The following is a 21,023-nucleotide window of genomic DNA, read 5'->3' as shown; positions in this document are numbered from 1 at the left end:
CTATTTACAAATGTAATGTCTCTCCTGTGGCCTCGCGCTTCAGAATTTCAGCGCAAAGAATGCGCCATCCAGGAATTTTTTGCCTTTGGTTTTATGAATACTGTGTATTAGGGCATTTTTAAATGCTTTTTGCATACATAGTATGGAAGGAGCTGTAATCAGACTTTGATGGGACTTCAAACTAATAATGGCTTACTTTTAGTTGTCTCTGCACTTGTGATAAGAGAAAGGTGTTACTTTCTTTGAAAACATGACACTTTCCCTTTAAATGGATTTGTTAATATCTGTGTGCTTTAAGAAAAATCAGGTGGTGAGCATTTGAAGGGAGTGTTTTATGAGAATACAGTCGTGCTGTATATATGTTTGTTGGACAATCTGGGTGAGGATTATGTGCACAACAATGACAAATGGGGTTTGTGTGTGTGTGTGTGTATGTGTGGTCTACTGGTGTGGAGAGCCTGTGTAGCAGATAAACGGTAAATAAATGGAGACGATTTCTATCTCGTCTCTTACAGGCCCACCGCCAGTACTGAGGGAGGGGGTAGGGGGTCATGCTGATAATACTCATTAATGTCTGTCGCCACACAAACATTTAGCATTTAACCTGAGTTAGCGACAGATGCTAATGTGTCTCGCTGCACCAGATCCGGTCCTGAAGAAGCCAGTGAGAATGCACTCATGAAAGGATTTGTTTCATTGGGGTGACTAAGACTGAAAATGAGAAGAACATTTTTCATTTTTATTAGTGTTTGTGATTTATATATATAGAGAAGAGACAATGTCAAGTTTGTTGTAATTTTTTACATTTTATTTTGTCGCACAAAGTCAAAATCAAATGTATACATTCACTAGTTTTACCAGTTACTCTGCTGTGTAAAGAAAAAATGCACAACAGTAAATATGATTTTGACTTCAAATTTCACTTTGTACCAGATGCTAATATTGTTTGGAAATTTGAATAGATAAAAAGTAAATTTATTGCTATAAATGAATGTCCTTGGCGGATGCTTTCTTAAGAAAATTACACAGCAGGTTGGTTGGTTTGTTTGTTTGTAAGACAGAAAAAGAGAGATCAGCAGTCTTATCCTGTGAGGGGGAGTTACAGTCCCATAGGACATTAAGACGGAGGACTCCTGAGGGCCATTGCACTAAACGCAGCTTTGCTACAGTGTTTCCACATGTCTCATCACTTTCTCTCTTTGGGCACAAAGAAAGATGGCTGGACATTTGTCATTGAAAACCTGGCATGCAGCGAATGAGTGAATGTGGAAGGGAAAACTGAGGAAGAAAAAAAGACAAAAACATCGCAACTACTTGTAGAGATGTTAGAAAGTGTCACACCACCATCAGTTTCTCTCTCTTTCTCTTTCTATGAGTTTGTTGTCTGTTTTGTTCTTTTGCTTTGGCTGCTGTTTTTGATTCTTCTTTTAAATTGGGACACATGATCTCTTGCTAGTTTGTCATTTTTCTTGTTTTGCTGTTTTGGAATTTTTTGCTCTTTTTGTTTAAGCGCAGTAAAATCTTTTTGAATTTTGTCTTTTCTCTTTCCCCCCCTTTTTGTCTTAACCCCAGGTCCACTCACAAAAAAACATGATGAGTCTTCGATGAACAGGCCGAGGGACGAAGGTATTTTTCTTGCATGTTTTTCCCTTTTTGTCTTGTTTTTCAGACTCTTTTTTGGGGGGGTTGTAATATGTGCCATAATTTCTCTTGATTATTTCGTCTTGTATGTTTTCGCATTTGTTTTAGCTCAAGTCACAGACACACACATAGATATGCTCAAGCATACATGCACTAATTCATACACTGCTGATGTGGTTATTTGTGCTGCATATGTTTTTAATCTCTTCTCGAACCAAATGATTCTTACATCATTTCATCATAACAGGCTTTTATTTTAGGAAAAATAATGTCCCGTCGACGGTTATTAAGATTTCATTATACGTCTTGTGTCCTTTTTGATGAATGGCAAAGGATTAGCTAGAAATCAATAAACTACAAATCCCATCAGCCCCCTGTGATTTAGTGCAATTTCATTGGCCGACATGCATCCAGCTGAGAATGCAGTAGAGTAGCTAATGCAGTAGTCTGTAAAAGACAAGAGGCTGGATTTATTGAGTAAAATTGAGTCTAAATGCTGAGTGTTCTGACTTAATATTAATCTTATATCCCAGATTATATGAATAAAAATGTCAAAATAATTGCACTAATTTTATTGCTTAAATTTTGATAAGGAAGTTGCAGACAAATATACATTGTGTATATGTATATGTCTTTACAGCATATACTGTGTCTTTTTTGGGTGTGTGGGTGTCTTTGCAAATGTGTGTGTGCATGTCGATCATTCCATGTAAAACTCTATCACAGATTCCACAAAATGTGTGTTTCTGTTGTGTTGGGGAAAAAAGCTGGCAGCTTGTCAGAAATTCACTGTAGAAATTCAGTGACAACATTTGGTGCCTGTATATTTTGCAGTTTATGACATGCTGTATATCTTTTACCGATTTAATTTACCTATAGGAAGTGCTTAAATCTGCTTTGTATTATAAAATATATTCTCATTTATAATGCAAGTAATAAAAGTAGAGGGTCACATGATGGCAATGGGTTAATAAAAATGGGCTTTAACATGAAACCAACATGTAGACAGTATTATTAAAATAACTAAACAACATAACATGTAGAATATGTACAGATAAAGAAAATACAAGTGGGGAAAACATTAATATTTTATAATTAAATAATGTCTTTACTTTACTGTTAAAGTACATGTATTGTCTTCTTAAAGGGATAGTTCATCCAAAAATCATTTACTCACTGTCATGATGGTCCAGACATGTATATGACATTCTTTCATCTGAGGAACAAAACAAAAAACAAGGACTTTGAAAGATGTATTGATCTTTTTTTCTTTCAAATTCAATTTCAACGAATCGGGACTTCAAGCTACGCAAAATCACCAATAAAGTAGTCCATACGACCCATGCACTATATTCCGAGTCTTCTGAAATGTTTGTTACTTTGTGTGAGAAACAGACCCAAATTTTAAGTAGATTCACTGAAAATCTTGACATTTGCCCAAGTTCTGACATACTTCTCTTAAGAGAGTATAAGAGAGCTCATAGAAGTAACAACGTCCATTTCATAAGCATATCATAAGACTTTTGACTCTTAGTTTCCAATGAATCAATTGATGCAGAAACCAAGATAAACTGTTCTAAAGTTCAGTGCACACAAATTCCTTCTTTTGTGTTCCACTGAAGAAAGTCAAATTTGATCAACAGTAACAGGTGAGTAATTAGTCATTTTCATTTTCAGTGAAATATATACATATATATAAAAATTTAAAATATATATATATTAATTTTTAAGGGCTCTCAAGCAATTACAATTTTTTTAACTGAGAAAATTACGCCCCAAAATAAATATATTATATTTATTTATATTCATTATTGTTAGATGAGAAAAGCGTTAAATAGAGATTACAAAAAGTATAGCTTTAGAAAGAAATGTTATTATAAATTTTATTTGATTTAACATAGAATGTATTACACATGAACTTATAAGCATCAGCAACCATGAGGCCATGAAGGTGAGTAAATGATGACAGAATTATCTTTTTTGGATGAACTATACCTTCAATGTTTTTTATTAATATGGAAATATGAATGAAATGGTACTCTAATTAAGAAACTAAAACTGCCAGTAGGTGGCGGTAAATGTCTTAAAGGGCAATGACCCGTTTAAGACATTTACCGCCACCTACTGGCAGTTGTATGCCCATTTTCCACAAGTTGGTATAAATCTTTAGGGTGTTCATGTAAAGTTTGTAATGTACTTTGATTAAAATTCATCAATGGTTGTGTAAAACCATTTTACCTCCTCAAAAACAGCTTTGTTCACAGTGACCTGTTTCGGTGCATGTCTCTTTAAATGATAATGAGCAACTGTTCACCCCACCCCTCTGTCGAATAGCTAATGGCAGAAATATGCTAATACGGGACAGTCCGTCGGTGATAGTGGGCGGAGCATGAGCGACATCATAGTGCTTAGAAAATCCCAAACTCCTGATTATTGAGTGTTTAGACTTTTTGAGGATTAAAAAAAAAAAGAGTGAATGGATTTTTTTCATTGTATGGTGGTTGTGTCCACACTAGAGCTTAGATCGGGCCCAAAAAATTCAAGCCCGACCCTACCCGAGCCCGGCCCGAGAAAAATGAAAATTCTGTCATCATATATTTACCCTCAATTTGTTTCAAACCCGTATGGATTTCTTTCTTCTGCTGAACACAAAGTAAGATATTTTGAAGAATATCATTGACTGCCATAGTAAAAAAAAAAATTCTACTATGGAAGTCAATGGGACCAGTTAACTATTTGGTCACTGACATTCTTCAAAATATCTTCCTTTGTGTTCAGCAGAAGAAAGAAATCCATACAGTTTGAAACAACTTGAGGGTGAGTATATGATAGAATTTTCATTTTTAAGTGAACTATCCCTTTAATGCACTCGACAAAGCCAACACATATGTTGTCACTGCCCACGACTTGTTTAAATGGTTCCATACCTCCGACTTTCCTCCAAACTTGCTCAAAGTTAATTCTCCGGTTTTTCTTTTCATGTTGAAGCTCCATGTTGCACTTGAGCTACACAATACAGCACAGTAGTCCCGGTGTGATGCGTGTGAGTGGAGGAGACACTGCGCATGACACGTGACGTGCTTGATCAAGGGGACCGGGTCGGTTCAAGTTCGGGATTGGGCTCGGGCAGAGCATCTAAGCTCTAGTCCACACACTGCAAAGACACATTTATATGCAAACACCTTTCAAAAAAGTGCAATTTGCATCCGATGACCCCTTTAATGCGCAAATCATTGAGTCATTCATTCATTCGATTCGTTCAAACAGCTGATTCATTCAGGAATGAAGTGAATTACTCTCTTTATAAATGTGCCATTGAATCGTTGGTTCACCCGATTGATTAGTTCAAAGAGCTGATTCATTCAGGAATTTAGTTTAGAGCTTTATTATGGCTCTTTTTATGAATGGGCCATTGAATCGTCGGTTTACCCAATTGATTTGTTCAAAACATGGATTCATTCAGAATCACTGCTTGCGTTGCTACTGCACTGTGTTGCTCGGAGACGCACAACAGTTCTGCTGTGGCTTATAGATACTATTTTCGTTTGCAAAATTGAGCAAGAACAGACAATATTGTCTAAAATAACACAATATTAACTTTAATGAACTGTTGTATAAAATCAGTATCACATTTGCACTTGTGCAATTTGGGATAAAAACAGCACTTATGTGATATTGCGCTTGTTCTTTCTTTCTTTATTTGTTTATGTCCCCGAAGGACAATTGGTTTTGCAGCAAGACCAGCATACAAAAAAAAGACAATTTACAATACATTAAAAGTAACAAAACGCTACACAAGATAATTCACCAAAGCAGTCTTTGCCTTCACACTAAGACTGCCATACCAGCATAACATAGTGAATGTTAAACGGACTTAAGATTTGTAAAACAAAGTCATCAAAAACCTATCAACGTTAAACTTGGACAGTCTCCGTAGACAGAACAGACGTTGCGTGCCCTTTTTTAAAAATCGTCTCTACATTGAAATTAAAATTCAACTTGTTATCAATCACACATCCCAGATACTTATATGATTCCACAACTTCCACCTCCTGCTCTTTAGTAGTTGTTCTCTTTAAGTCAATTTGATTACGCCTGAAATCAATAAGCATGTCCTTCGTTTTAAACATTTATTTTCAAGAATGCACTCACACTACTGAACAATAATATACCAACAATAATATAATAATATAGTCAAGCAATATCACATGATATAAATATGAGACTAAGTCATTCTAACTGCATTCCATAGGCATTTTAACACGTTATTTTTTATATATATATATATATATATATATATATATATATATATATATATATATAAAGCTTTTACCGGATAGGTAATTAGTACTTACTACTTTCAGAAAACGTAATTTAAACAGTGTTGTTTCATTAAAAATGAAACTATTAAAAGGGTTTTATAGTATTCTATTTAAAATGACTATCATTCTTTACCGCATACATGTCTCTGCATGTGCAGGGTTCGCACTCATTGCGTTGAGTTCTCGGATTTTGGGCGTCTCTAATTGCAGAGGTTTAAATAGAGACACTGCCAGCTAATCCAATTTTGCGTCTCTGAACACGGGAGAGAAGAGGAGAGGAAACGCACAGCAGAGACGGAGGAAAAGAGGAGAACGACAGAGAGGAGAGATGAAAAAGAGGAGGAGAGGGGGAACACTCAGATCCCCAATTTGAGAGCATGGAGGGGGAGAGATCGCTAAAAAAAACTGTCGTGATAAAGACGAGTATATGATGAAATAAGATTCATGGAGCTTTGAAAGTGAGAGAGGATGTGTGGGCGGGAGACAGGAACAAGAAGGGAGAGGGATGGTCGTGGTGCAAAAGGTAGCGCGCTTGCTCACGACACACGAGAGCCGTTGGCTCACGGGGACCCGGGTTCGAATCCGTCGTGTCCCTGATCCCGTTCCCGTTCCCACCTTCTCGCGCTTTACTTTCCTGTAAATAACGTCGAGAAAAGCCCAGACGGAAAAGAACAAAAGATAGAGAGTGAAGTCCCATAACGAGAGCAGAGAGGCAAAGATGAAGGCAAAGAGTTGAGGAGAGGGGGAGAGAAGAAGGAAAAGCAGGAGATCAGAGAGAAAGGGAGGGGGAGGTGCGGCATAGGAGAGGAAGAGAGAGATGCAGGCTTGGAGGAGGAGAGACAGAATAGCGTTCTTGTATTTTGAGGATGTTTTGAAGCGAATAGGATACTAAGGCCTCTGTTGAAAGGATCTGGGCGTTGTGCTTGGGCTCTCTCTCTCTCTCTCTCTCTCTCTCTCTCTCTCTCTCTCTATTTCGGACTCTTTCCATCCCATATTGAGGCTAATGCATTGCATACGGTCTCTCTCTCTTCCTGTGTCTCCCCATTCTTCCGTCGCTCTTACACGCACACACACACACACAAAGATTATACTCATGGATTCGTAAGCAGGGTTGTCCCAGATAAGATGTTTGTGGATTCTATGTGCTTCTCTGTGATGCATCGCACACAAAAAATATCTCAATACTGCAGCAAAAAAAAAAAAAAAAAAAAACGGCTTGGAGAAATCTCTTTTTACAGCATCTGATTCCACACTTATTTCATTATTAAACGCCCATTTAAGAGATAGTTCGCTAAAAAAATATTCAGTCATTATTTACTGACCCTCATGTAGTTCCGAAATTGTTTTCTTTCTTCCTTGGAACAAAAGCAGATGTTTAGCTGAATGTCCAAGCTGCTTCATATAAGTCTGTTAAAGCTTCAAGGCTTCATAAAAGCAGTCCACACATGACTCGTCTTCTAGACTATATTCCAAGTCTTCTGAATTTATATAGATTGTGTGAGGAACAGACACACGCTTAAATTTGCGTGAGCATGAGTGAACTCTTTAATATTTGCAAATTGCATATATGCGGCGGAGCCGATAGCCTTGTGGGCAGCACTTTGACATCTAGCGCAACTGAGTTCTGAGAACTTAAAAAAAAAACTGTCAAATTGCATTGCCATTTTTCCTGATTAAACATTGAATTTAGGCGGGTTCATTTTGAAATCAATTGATTTTGCTTTTGCATCTTGGAAGATCTGAGTTCAGTTTGAGACATCTTTAAGATTTCTTCTGAAATGCACTTCCGTTCAAAGGTTTGGGGTTGGTAAGATTTTTTTAAATAGATAAATATTTTATTCTTACCAAGGCTGCATTTATTCGATCAAAAATACAGTAAAACTGTAACTCTTTTCTATTTGAATATATTTTAAATATATTTTATTCCTGTCATGCAAAGCTGAATTTTCCGCATCATTACTCCAGTCTTCAGTGTCACATGATCATTCAGAATTCATTCTAATATGCAGATTTAATTTCTTAAGAAATATTTATTATTATCCATGTGAAAAAACAATTGTGCTGTTTAAAATGTTTTGTGGAAAAACAATTGGTTTTGGATGTTAAGAATGTTTATGGGTGAATAGAACAGCATTTATTTGAAATAGAAATCTTTTGATCCATTTGATGCATCCTTGCTGAATAAAAATATTAATTTCTTAAAAAAAAAAAATACAAAAAAACCTAGGCACCCTAGTCGCCTCATAGTAACACAAAAAAGCAGTTCCATCCTGATAAAGATTTCCCATCAGCTGATTGGCTGTTCACAGCACTCAGCCATAACAGCACACCTGATCCACACGGTCCTATCTGATTGGCCGACTCATTGGTGTCATTGCTTCAATGGCACCAATAAAACATAGACTTTACCAAGTAACTCTTGCACTGAGGGTGTGAAACAACACATATCCACACCAGAAAAAAATCTTAACAGTCTAATATTAGTCTTGTGTGTATCTGTGCGTCTAAAAGAGATACTCTGGGATAATTTAACTTGTTTGGAAAATCAGTGGTCTCTGTATTCAAGAGACCCAAGCAATGTGTTTATACAAGTGCCCATACTTGTGCACGAGCATGTTCATGCATGATCGCACAAAGGTGTGTGTGTGCTGAACAAACAGATGTGCTCAATGTATCATAAGTGTGTGTGTTTATAAAGAGGTGTGTTTGTCTACAAGCAGAGGTGTTTGTGTGTGTGCAAAGATTAAGAAGAAAAAGTGTGTGTGTGAGAGTGTGCAGTCGCTGTAATGCGTTTGTAACCCGAGATTCAGGTGGTGATGCAGGCGGGCGTGCAAATACGTGCGTAGAATTTGTTTCCGTGGCAACAGGCATGAGTGAGTCAGTGCTGGTGAGCTTCTATTAGACAGAGAGAGAGAGAGATGAGGCAGTTTCCATAGCGACTCAGCATCACAGCTGCCTGTGTGTGTGTGATTTTGTGTGTCCGTGAAAGGACCTTGGTCTGTGTAACTTTTATTTTATTCTCTTTTGTGTGCCATTTCCTTTTCACATCTCGATCTCTTCCTCCCTCTCTCTCTCTCTCTCTCTCTCTCTCTCTCTCTCTCTCTCTCTCTCTCTCTCTCTCTCTCTCTCTCTCTCTCACTGCCACTCCAGCCGTCTCTCCCTCTCTCTCTTAATCTGTCTCACTCTCGCTTTTATGATTTCTCCCATCACTCTCACCCACACTCTTTCTTTCTCTCAGACCCCCCTCCTTCTCTCTCTCGGGGTAAACAGATGTCGTGGTAGTTATTTATGTTTCTGCATGGTCTGGTTTTCATATGAATTATCTACAGCGCTTGCACACCACAGAAGCACTGGCTAACTGGACATCTCTGACTGCCCTCACACACTCCATCGCACTCACAAACGTTCATACACACACACACACACACAAGCATCTCCGAGAACACATGTATATATGCATGAGCATGTGCAGCTCAAACACACTGCAAGAGAAAAGCAATGGGGAACAACCTGTACCAATAAGCAGCACATATAGATGTGAATCTAAAAGAGACAGAATAAACCAATCTGGACACTTGAGATGGGGGAGTTTAGAAGGGTCTAAGGAAAGAGAAGGTACCCATGAAGCACATGAACGTGAAAGGTACCAATGCAGCACCTAGACTTGAGACGGTGAACTGTTGAGAGAGTCAAAGCTCTGTCGGAGCCGGTCTGACCCATCAGAGCTTTTTGTATTCCAAATGTACAGAGGAGAGAGAGGGAACGCACACAGACTGTACTAACTGATACAGAGATGCATCAGAGCAACAGAGTTTTGGAAGAGAAACAGACAGACTGTGCCAGCAGAGTGCAGAAATGATGAGCCAATCCGAGGCAGACCGTGCCAAAAGATCCCAGAGTGTGAGGAGACGATTGAGGATATGTTCGGAATCGTGCACTAATATACTATTTCTGCAATATACAGTGTTTGCATTTGTATACTCGGATGACCTACTAAAGTTGCCATTGTTTGCAGTATACAGCAGAACATATTGTACTGTGTACTGTAATGCAGTGTGTGCTCAACTTGACCTTCTATTTTAAGAGTGACAAGTGAACTGGAAGCAATATCAACCCCTGTTTTTACCATCTTCTTCTTGACTCATTATTGGATGGAAACACATTGCACACTGTGTAGTATGCAGTAAACAGAACGCTAGTGTTCAATTCCTAACATATCTCCTGTCTAAAGAAGGCAACTGCACATTTAAAAAAAAGCCTAAAATACACCTTATTCTTTTGCCAAAGATCATTTCTGCTTAAAGTTTTAAAATACTGCAAAAAATATTTTCCAATCGTATGTTTTAATTGAAATGAATGCATTAATATATGGTATATATGTGATGTTATATACACTACCATTCAAATGGATTATATTGACGAAAGGTCACGGTAAACATGTTTATAAAGATTTTTATTTCAAATAAATGCTGAATTTATTTGAAAGCTCTAAATGTTCTTTTGAAAGCTCTGTTCATTAAAGAATTCTGACAAAAAGTATAACGCTTCCCACACAAATATTAAGCAACTGTTTTCAACATTGATAATAATAAGAACTGTTTCTTGAGCACCAAATCAGCATATTAGAATGATTTCTGAAGGACCATGAGACAAAAGTAATGGCTGTTTATTTCAAGTTCAGCATAATGAACAACATATTAAAACATATTACAATATAAAACAGTTATTTTAAATTGTAAAATTTCACAAAATTACTGTTTTACTGTAGATTCAATACATTAGTCTTTTAAAAACATTGTCCTGACCCCAAACTTTTGAACGGTAGTGTATAAGAACTATACGTTTTATTAATTTAATTGTCAATTAAAATTGTGCATGGTTGTAAATGAACACACATGTTATATATACAGTATGTCAAGTGCATAATATCAGGCTTTATCACTAAGCAGATCATTACTGTTCATTTTACAATGAAGCTGCAACATTTGTATTGGACATTATATGTTGTGCTCAAAAGAAATGTATGCATGTTTATGCTTTCCACAGATATTAGAGATCGTCGGAAGAAGCCTGTGATGTTGTTTATCCATGGTGGTTCGTACATGGAGGGGACAGGAAACATGTTTGATGCAAGCGTTCTTGCTGCCTATGGAAACGTAATTGTTGTCACTATGAACTACAGATTAGGTGTTCTGGGTAAGTACAACATCCTCTTTTTTATTATTATTATTATAGCTGGTGCTGTTGTTGTCCTGTGATAGTTGTTGTTCATTTCACTTTTTATGTACTTTAAAGGATAGTGGCACATTTTTGAGAATGGTCTGGCTGTTCTTTTTTAAATGGCGACTGATAAAATGCTCCAAAATTTTTATAAAAAAAGCCCCATAAAAATGTAAATGTTTGCTGAAAACCTTCATCATAACTGTCAAATCTCATTCATGTTTTAAATAAGTCATGTTGCACCAGATTTAACATCAGTAAAGTCAAATATCATTGATTTTCATGCCAAAGCCTCCACAACATGTCTTGACATGCCAGTTTTTAATGCAAGTGCGAATGAGATTTGAGCACTATTGTGGTGCTTCCGAAGACTTGCGGATAAATGATCCCTTATAAATTTCCAGTGTAGACATTTGTGCAGTTTTTTTTAAACATTTCTTATATTTACGTTCACATAATATTTAACTTCACATATTTGAAATTTAAGTTAATTCAATAAACATTACGGTAAGTCAAAACTTGTAAAATGGTATATTATGCTTTAGAAGGAACTGTATTCTTATTTGCATTTCTGCATTATTGGACTGGTCTTTCACTATAAAGGAGACATTGGCTACTTTCACACCGTCAGTTTTTGGGTTTGACAAATGCATGTACCTACAGGTCTGACTCTCGAAATGTCCCGTTCAAACAAAAATTTACCGTAGAGCAGCATATCGAATACTGTCTGTATGAACGTGCAACGGCTATTAAATCCACATTCACTTACCAGTAACCATAATATCAGTGACATCCATAAAGCTGAAAAGCCTTAACACATTTGATACGACAAGAGTCCAATCGAGCTGCGATTTCATCCATCAAATCTTCATTAACCGACAGCAGTTTTTATATCTGGGTGGAGAGTGGAGCATTTGAGTCACGTGTATAACACAAAACTGATAGACTGGATCTGAAAGCTTCAGATGACACACAGCTGATATCTCCAATGCTGTTAGTTACCGGAAGTGAAATCACACGGGAAAACCCGCAACACACGGTAGTAGAGACATATTTGTGCAGCACAGAGCGGCTCTCTCACACTTTATTAGGTGACAGACAACTAGTTGTCCAGTCCGGTTCCGTTCACACAGCGTGGGTTTCCAGAGAATGCAAGAAAATTTACAGATGCAAGTTCGGTTATAGAATGGTTGTCACTGCTGTAAATAACTGAACTGTGTGTGAACGTAACCGTATTTAGGACTTAAATACAGGACAACCATTTCTGTTGCTGTGTGTGAAAGTGGCCTTTTTTTCTGAGAACCTAAGAATGTTGAAAGGGTTGTAGTGAAAAGAAAGGTGGGAAGTTGTAATGGCGGTTCATAAAACTGCATAAAGCTTGGTTATTGAATTATAAATATAGTATTTTGTGAATTATATGAAACTATCAGAGAGGTTTAGAAGAATATTGATTTAATCTCTTCATTTTGAGTTGTCAGAGTATTTTTGAGTCATTAGCATCTATATGTGGTGTTCTGCTCTACTTCAACTTTAACACATTAAGTGACCTCATCTGAAATAAAAGAATTACAGTAATTTAATCAGGAAGAAGAAACAGCCGAAACTCTAGAAGTGGAGTGTTTTTAGCATAGAAGAATTACAATAACCCAATCGGGGAGAAGTTAAAGCCTATATTCCACTTTCAGTGGCACTAAACTGTAAAAAAAGACCCAATTATGACTGCATTTCCGAGCTGTTAGTAACGACGCTCAAGTTTCAAGCTTGGTTTAGGTGTCATAAAGATTTTGTGAGGAAACTTTCACGCATGGTGTGAGAGAACTGTGTTTGGGCCGTTTCTGCACTGCATCGTGTGAGTTGAGATGACTCCCTTTTTCCATGAACGCATAATGAATGCAGAAGGCCAGAGTGAGTTTACCTTCAAGAATGACGAATTGAATGTAAATCTAAACAGACTAAGAAGGTAAATGAAACAGTTCCCTGTGGAGATGAAGTGATCTGAGGGAATCACAGTCAAAGTTGTAAGTGGAGTAGTTTTGGCCTGTGTGTGTTCTCTAGTGTTTATTTAATACAGTGATCAAAAGCTTCTCATATCGGCTGGGGTGCTAATAGAGAATAGGTTCCATGTTTAGGATATTTGTGTGCTATGAATGCTATCATTCTGCTCTAAATAAGGTCTATTTTATTTTAATAAAAAGTATAGGATTATCTTTTTAACACTATGCAACATTTTGGTGACAAGACCTTACTATGTTGCATGTTTAATTCGTCAAGTACTGTATGACTGGGAGATGGAGGATAAAAACTTTTTGTCCTTAGTAATGCATTTGCTCTGAAAGGTAATAATGTTACATTATTATTATTTTCCTTAGCAGAAAACACATCATTTCAACCAAACAGTCATTGTAATCCAGTAGATTTAAAATGCTTAATCCAAGAAATACAAATAGTCGAGGCATGTCTTTCACATTTGTTTTTGAAAAAATGAAACACCAGTGTTGTTAAATAAAACTATTAAAACATGTTTGTTAAATGAAATTAAACTAATATTATATAATATATACATTTTAGATTTAAAAACTTCATGTAAATTACAAAATGTTGTCTTGGCAAATAACTGAAATAAAGCATGTTTGGTTTAAAGTACTTAAATTACGAACTAAAACTGAAATAAAAAATACAAATATATATACTACAACTAAAACTAAAATTAAAATGAAACCTGACAATATAAAATTGAAAACTCGGAACTTTAAACCATATGAAATAGCAGATTCGCATGCAGATTCATTTTGCAGATTCATTTCTACATTCAACTCTCTTTCAGTGGACTATTGTTACAATGAATTAGCCATTGGATCTGGTAATCGTTTCATGAGGTGACAATTTCGTATGAATGTATACAATGTGATTTGAAATTTTTATTTATTTTTTACATTAAAAATGTCACACGGAGTGATGTCGCAAAAAAAATGTAATCAGAGTTTTTTTTCCAATTTAAACTGATTTACAGAGTCAACATTGCTAACTCTAAAGCTGTTTCTGATAATGGAAGATGAAATCTTTAGCTCTCATACTTGCAAGTGTTAATTAAATGTATACGTCCTCTGCAAATTTTATTTTGTCATATTTGTGTAAAAGTTTATCAGCCTGCAAAAAAATAGTCAATAATAAAGGCTGTTACTTTTGCCTCATCACATTGCAAATGGAGAGCAGTGCACATACTGCACATTTTGGTGCAAATCCTAATATTCTATGCATACAGAAAATGTGCACAATGCACACAGTATGCACACCGCAGCATTAGTATGAGTATGTTGTATAGCTCACACTGTATAAAATGAATACATTAGAAACAAAAATACATGTACGCCTCCCTGAAAGGAGGCAAAAAGTATGATTATTAGCATGGGTGATGAATTTTGGTACATGGATGAATAAGAGTAACCTTTCAGTGAATTATCTGTCTTTCTCTCTATTCTTCTTTATAGAGGTTTTTCTATAGCGGTGAAGAGGATTACGTGTTTGTGTCTTGCCATTCCTGTCCCATTGGATGATTGGATTGGATGAAGCATTTTCAAACGGGAAAAATATGCACAAAGGAAGTGAAAAGAGAGAGAGAGAGAGAGAACAGTGTTCCGCATCATAAAAGCAGGTTTAGCACAAAACCGGACCCTTTATCCAGCTCCCATACGCACAGACACTGTCAGAACTGTGAGCTATATGCACATGCACCTTTACACAGCGAAAGAGAGATAAAAGGAAAAAGGGCCAGAGAAAGGGGGAGAGGTGGAGAGAGAGACAGAACAAGTGAAAGAGTGGAGACAGAAGGGAGAAATGTGAACAAGCTAAAAATAACCATCAGAAGTGCCTTTTTATATCTGCAGTGAAGCAGAGAATTCATTCAAACCAATGCTAATGCAACACACACACACACACATAGCATTTGTTTCTGGATTCTGACCCGCACAGGTTCTTGTGTTTTCGAAGCCGTTGCGCAACTATCTGAAATTCCTCACGCACACTGAGGAGGGGGTGGCAGGCCAGAGTGAGCTACGAGTGCTAGTACACATGTGCTCTGTGCACTGCAGCAGGTTAGCTGCGTTAGCATTAGCGCTCTGCGAATGTGCAAGTTTTCTCCAGATCTGAGGCGCCCTCACCTTCCATCTCTGCCTCCGCCCAGCTGCCCCTCTGAGCTGCTGATTTGTGTACCACAACCATCTGCTCAGACTAATTAACTAATTAATGACCTCTGGGGAAGAAAGAATGCGCTGTCAATGGGCCTTGCGGGTTAGCTCCGTTTTTCTTACCAGGGCTTAAGCGTTTCCCTGTTCGCATTACCCCCTCACCTCACTCGCTTTCTCTTTCTCTTTCTCGGCATCTTCCAGTTCTTCATCAAATCTGTCCTATTTGAAGGAACAGATTACCCTAATTAGGTTCCTAATTCCACAAAAGTCTTTATTTCAGCAGTTTTTACACTTTCCGCCATTCGCCACCAGCTAGCACAGAATCCCCGAATTATGATTCACTCACTGCCGTGCACCTCTCGAGGATGTTTGCTTTGAGCTATATTTATGTTTCTGAAACGCGCTTTTATTTTTTTGATGTGGACGCTAATCGCGTAATTATAAATGCAAAGGGAAACAATGAATGTTTGCAGTGTTGGTATCTGAGAAGTGGAGGAGATTATTTTTGGAAATGTAAATGCCACCTCAGAATGAAGAGGGCACATTTATATATTTTTATACCTCCTGCGGGTGAGCAGCGCCGAGATTTAGCATGATTAACTTCACACTTGTTTAAGACTAAAAGACTAAAGAAGTCGGCAATGCTGCTATTTGGCGGGAGTTCCAACACAATCTCGTAACTGTTTTACGGTTTGACGAATTGGTAGCTAATTCGTTTTAATTTGTATTATCCCAATTGTACTTAAGCCCCGCTGATGGTTAGGTTTAGTGGTGAAGCTTCATGTATACCTTTTTCTGAAAAATGTATATGTTTGTACAAATCACATTGTACAGATTCATATATAATATTGGCACCAAATCCAAATGCTAATATTGTCGAAAGCTAAATCTCATCTCTTCGCCATCACTCTTCTTTCAGTAGCAGTACGTCCTCTGGTAAAACAGGCGGTTAGTTGTCTGTAGTCTGTTGTAAGGTGCAGCCGTGCAGAACGCAGAATATTGTTTTTATGTTTGTGGGATATTGATGTAGCCTAACAGCGGGGCCCTGCGAAGCACAGCTGATTAACTATTTTACTATACTTCAACCAATATGCTTGTTTTAAATACAGATATTTCAGTGAGAGAAACACGCTTTCCTGAGAGGAACGGAGAGGACAAATGGGGTTCTGAGGTTCTGCTTGACAAGACAAAAATCGTTTTTAGGAATTTAGTCGATTCGCAAGCAGGAGTTTGAATTTAATTAAAATGACAAGGAGGAATGTAGTGAACACAGCAGTGGACTTCTAATGGGTCACTTGTTTGGCGTTCTGTTTAAGGTTTTCATCTTGTCATGCTTATAGTTTGGCTCCAAGGACAATTAAAGCATTCTGGGTAAGTATGCGTTCCTCCACAAAGGTCCTTAGAATTAGTTATTGTAATTAGTAATTTATTAAATATATTGAAATATATTTATAAGAAGAAGAAGAATTAGTGTTGTTCGAGTAAGATTTTGATGAAGTATGTACAGTACGTTTTTGTTATGGTACAATACATCTTAACCCAGTTTATTGTTCATTGACTACTATTAGTATGACAATCATGGGTTTATCTCCCCCTAAAGTGTAACATTGAGTCCCCCCTGGCACCATCAAAACTTTAGCACCTTTTCCACCGTCGGGCTGAACAGCTCTAAGAACGGTAAGGAACTGTTCCAGCAGAGGTCGCATTAGACTTCCGCATTGCCGTCATTTTGACGAACAGGGTTGTAAAAACAAGATTCACAAGATTCAACCAATACTGTTTTGATTCCCTTTAATGTGGCGCGAGTGATCACTAGCGCCTCAGTTCAGAAAAGCGGAAAGATTGAAAGAACGAAATAAACATCAATGAACATAAAAAAAATATGTTGAAAAATACAGTCCAACTTACAGAATTCTGCTCAGTGTTTCAACCGAAAAAGATGTTAATAAAACTCAGAAAAGCTATTTTTTGACCATTAACTTGATAGTCAGCAAGAGCGCACTCACCACCAAGTGGTCAGGGGTGAGAATTACAGTTACAAGTTACAATACATCACTCTCAGTGTAATCTGTCAAAATGACGGAAGGCTTTCTGATTTTTACGCCACCACTAAAGAAAAGTTAGACGGAAAAGTTTTGGTTAACGCGGCCTCTGGGTTCTAGTTATATTTTTGAGCTTGGTTCGGCATTCCACGATTAAAAAAACTTTCTCAGCCTGGAGCTGTGCTGGTAGAAAGTGTGTTTAGTGACGTCGCCACTCAGGATTGGTCACTTGTCTTTTGCCTGGCAACCAGTTTCTCGGTTGCTGGCCAAGCGCACTATTTGAGTAAAGTTAACGCAAGTGGGGTGTGGCTACTGTAGGAGGCGGAGCCAGAGGGTGCTTACCTGGTGAGGGACTATGACTGATTCGTACATGGGGGGGGGGGGGGGGGGGGGGGGTCAGCTTCGGGTATAGGGGCGCAAACAAAATTCCGCTGCATGTAGACCTTCAAAGATTAAAGAGGTCATGAACACATCAAAGCGAACGGGCCATTGCGATGCAACGTGCTTCAATACAACATCATCATGCACACATTCAGAAAGACACATGTTCAAGTTTATAATGTTTACTTTGACAGGTCCAGTGTCGGCAACCTCAAACAGTTGTGGCACGTCATGTTAAAAAATACGCCTGGTGCAGATATGTTGCATGGGTTAATTATATAAGCGAGACTCTTGCGTTCGCTCACATAGCAGCACAACTTGAAGTATTCCTAATGTTGGACCTTTTATTGGAAGTAGCCTCATTTTCTTTATCTATCTACAGTATCTATCTATCTATCTATCTATCTATCTATCTATCTATCTATCTATCTATCTATCTATCTATCTATCTATCAACCTTTTCCCCTGCATCTCCCTCTCACCTCTTTATCCCTCTTTTACTCTGGCATGCAACTCTCTCTCTTTCTCTCTCTCTCTTTCTTTCTCTCTCTCTCCTTCTCCGATCTGCCGTTCGCTGGAGTGGTGCATATGCATGAGTCCAGCCCCAAACTGCTGCTCTCAGCACCAAAGTCTGCAGGAGATTCAACTCAGCACTCAGCTCACAGTGAAACTTACCGAGCGAATCAGAGCGGTGCACGGGGTTAGACGTTTGACTGATCATTTTGCTAAATTGTAATATGATATTTCGTTACACATATGGACGCAACCCGTAGTTTAGGATAATCACTGCATTTTTGCAACATTCACCATTGTGTCTGCACACTCGCAAAACACATCCCTTTGAAAGAAGTAGTGGCCGGTTGCCAGGCAACAGCAAACAGCGCTACAGAAGGAGGTTAATTTGAAGACAGTCAAACCCACCGACCCTCAGCAACCAGTTCCTGAACACCGTTTTCCCATCGATCAGCCTTTTATCCAATGGCTGTGCTGCACACACAGACTTCCAGTCATCTGACAGACCACACAAGGGTTCCCACTCATCCAGGTGCACAGATGTTTACATACCTCTGAACAATAGGTTTAGACAACATACATGTTCAGAATAGCATACATCCATACTTCTATTACTATATCTGATGCATGTATATTGTGCACTGTGACATTTTTCTGTATACATGGAATTCCCCTATGACCTTCTACATTTGCCATAAAGTGCAATATGCAACTGTATGGTATACCGTATCCCACAATGCAACTTGCTTGACTGCTTATATAATTTAGATTTGACAAAAGTTCATGGTTTTTTACACAAAATGGTAGAAATGTAAAAAAAAAAAAAATGTTTCAACCAAAATAGCTACTATTAATTTAAACATGCATTGTGGAGAGGTCATGTGACAGCAATAAAGCAGGCTACTACTGTTTGCTGTTGCAATTATATATTTTATTTCATGTTGTTTATGTTGTATACAGTATATACTATGCAGGATGTAGTAAGGACTATGTGATTACCAGTCTTAATTGTGTATTATTTATATACCAGTATAGGTATTAATATTTTGAATTAGCATTTTTTTTTTTTTCTATTTTGTATATGCTTTTTTTTTTTTTTCTTATACTACTATTTGAGTTTAATTTATTTTAGTTAAGTTTTAGTTTGTTCAGTTTGTATTTTTCCAGCTAAAAATAGTAATTTTAGGGCTTTTAGTGCAGGGTTTTTCAGCCAAGACTGCATTTCTAATTTTCATCTAGCCTAATATTTATATTTTATTTTATTTCAGCTTTATTTCAATTAACATTTTAGTTTGGTTTAGCAATAATAAACCTGGCAACAGCTGAATTATGAATGTAGCAACAGTTCCAACTGACATACTAACAATCTAGTTACTGCAAATGGAAGGTTAAGTTGAGCCGGTTGCATTGTGGGATACAATACCCAGTGAAGTAGGTCATCTAGCTATCCCGTGCCTACAGAAATGCGCATACTGCACAAAGCATGCGCCACATTTCCGAACATAGCCACAGACTCACAACCTCTAGGATTCACACTCACCTAATATGAAACCATTATAAAAAGACCTCACGTCCACACTTCCCCCTCTAATTTGCACTACAGTTGTATTTGTAATGCACTCAGTGACTTCACTCATCTTTAGGGACTCGCCTGTGGTGGCCTGATCTAGCAGTTTGATGAATACGTAATTTGTCTCGTTTTCTAGGGGTTGTCCTTGACTCGTGAGGCCGACGCTTAGAATGTGAGTTAGCACACATCCAGTTACCTGCCCTATTAATGCCGTTTAGACAATACGGAAGGCTATGTTCACACCACAGCGGAATGTGGCCCATATTTTGTTTTTTAAAATCGCCTGAATCTTCAAAGTGGAAATAAAACAGATATGCATTTGATGTTTTGCAATATAACTTAAGTGTGAACAGTCAGGGTGGAATTTGTGCAAGGAGGCATTCAATTGATCAAAACATTTATCACAATGTTACTGTTAATGCTACTGTTGCTGTTTTGTTATACAAATATATTGTTTCTTCAGCACCAAATCAGCATATTATAATGATTTCAGAAGGATCATGAGACACAAAAGACATACTAAAAAAAATTGCATAATAAATGGCATTTTAAAATATAATAAAATAGAAAACAGCTATTATATATATTAAAATAATACTTCACAATATAAATGCTTTACTGTATTTTTTAATAAGACTTTTGATTGTGAAGGTGGTAATTTAAGGAAAGGAGCAAAAATATAGGCTGTATTTATTTAAAATATAGTGATGTATAAATGCCAAATCCGTACTAATGTTGCATTTTGTCATGGAAACAATTGCAACAGTTTAGAATAGTGATGCCCTCGGTCATGAATGCATGCTACTATTTTATATCGCATGTAAAAGAGTGTAGCAGAGGCTGTGATATCCTTTAAAACAATGTCATCATCATCCTTTGGGACTTTCAGACGTCAAAAGCTTCTTTTTTTTACATCTGTAACGAACATTTTCAAAGAACTCTATTTCTGTATATTCCTCCATCTATGACACGCGGAGAGAGCGTTTTATATGTAGAGGTGTTTATGATCTGTTGTGTGTTGTTTGTGATGTGATGTGCCGTATGTTGACGCTTGTCGTCTTCCTCACAGGCCTGACTCCTGAAAACAACATGGCAGTTTGTCTTTTTCTCTACTCGTCCCTCTTAGTTTCTTTGACTTGCTCTTTTCCTC

At 37.4% G+C, this 21,023-nt stretch overlaps 1 protein-coding gene across 6 annotated transcripts in view; it reads left to right on the top strand.

Moving 5' to 3' along the window:
* The window catches only part of nlgn2b (neuroligin 2b), a 184,869-nt gene that overhangs the window by 150,698 nt on the left and 13,148 nt on the right, over positions 1-21,023 (top strand). For all 6 annotated transcript variants that reach the window (XM_079599436.1, XM_079599437.1, XM_079599438.1 and 3 more), the window contains 2 exons: positions 1,573-1,626; positions 11,010-11,159. In XM_079599436.1, the coding sequence (XP_079455562.1) occupies positions 1,573-1,626; positions 11,010-11,159 (204 nt within the window). The remainder of the gene's footprint in view (positions 1-1,572; positions 1,627-11,009; positions 11,160-21,023) is intronic.

This window comes from Phoxinus phoxinus, assembly GCF_949152265.1.
Source record: "Phoxinus phoxinus genome assembly, chromosome: 23".
Classification (NCBI taxonomy): domain Eukaryota; kingdom Metazoa; phylum Chordata; class Actinopteri; order Cypriniformes; family Leuciscidae; genus Phoxinus; species Phoxinus phoxinus.
Note: the sequence above shows the minus strand (reverse complement) of the source record. Positions and strands in the feature narration are given on the sequence as shown.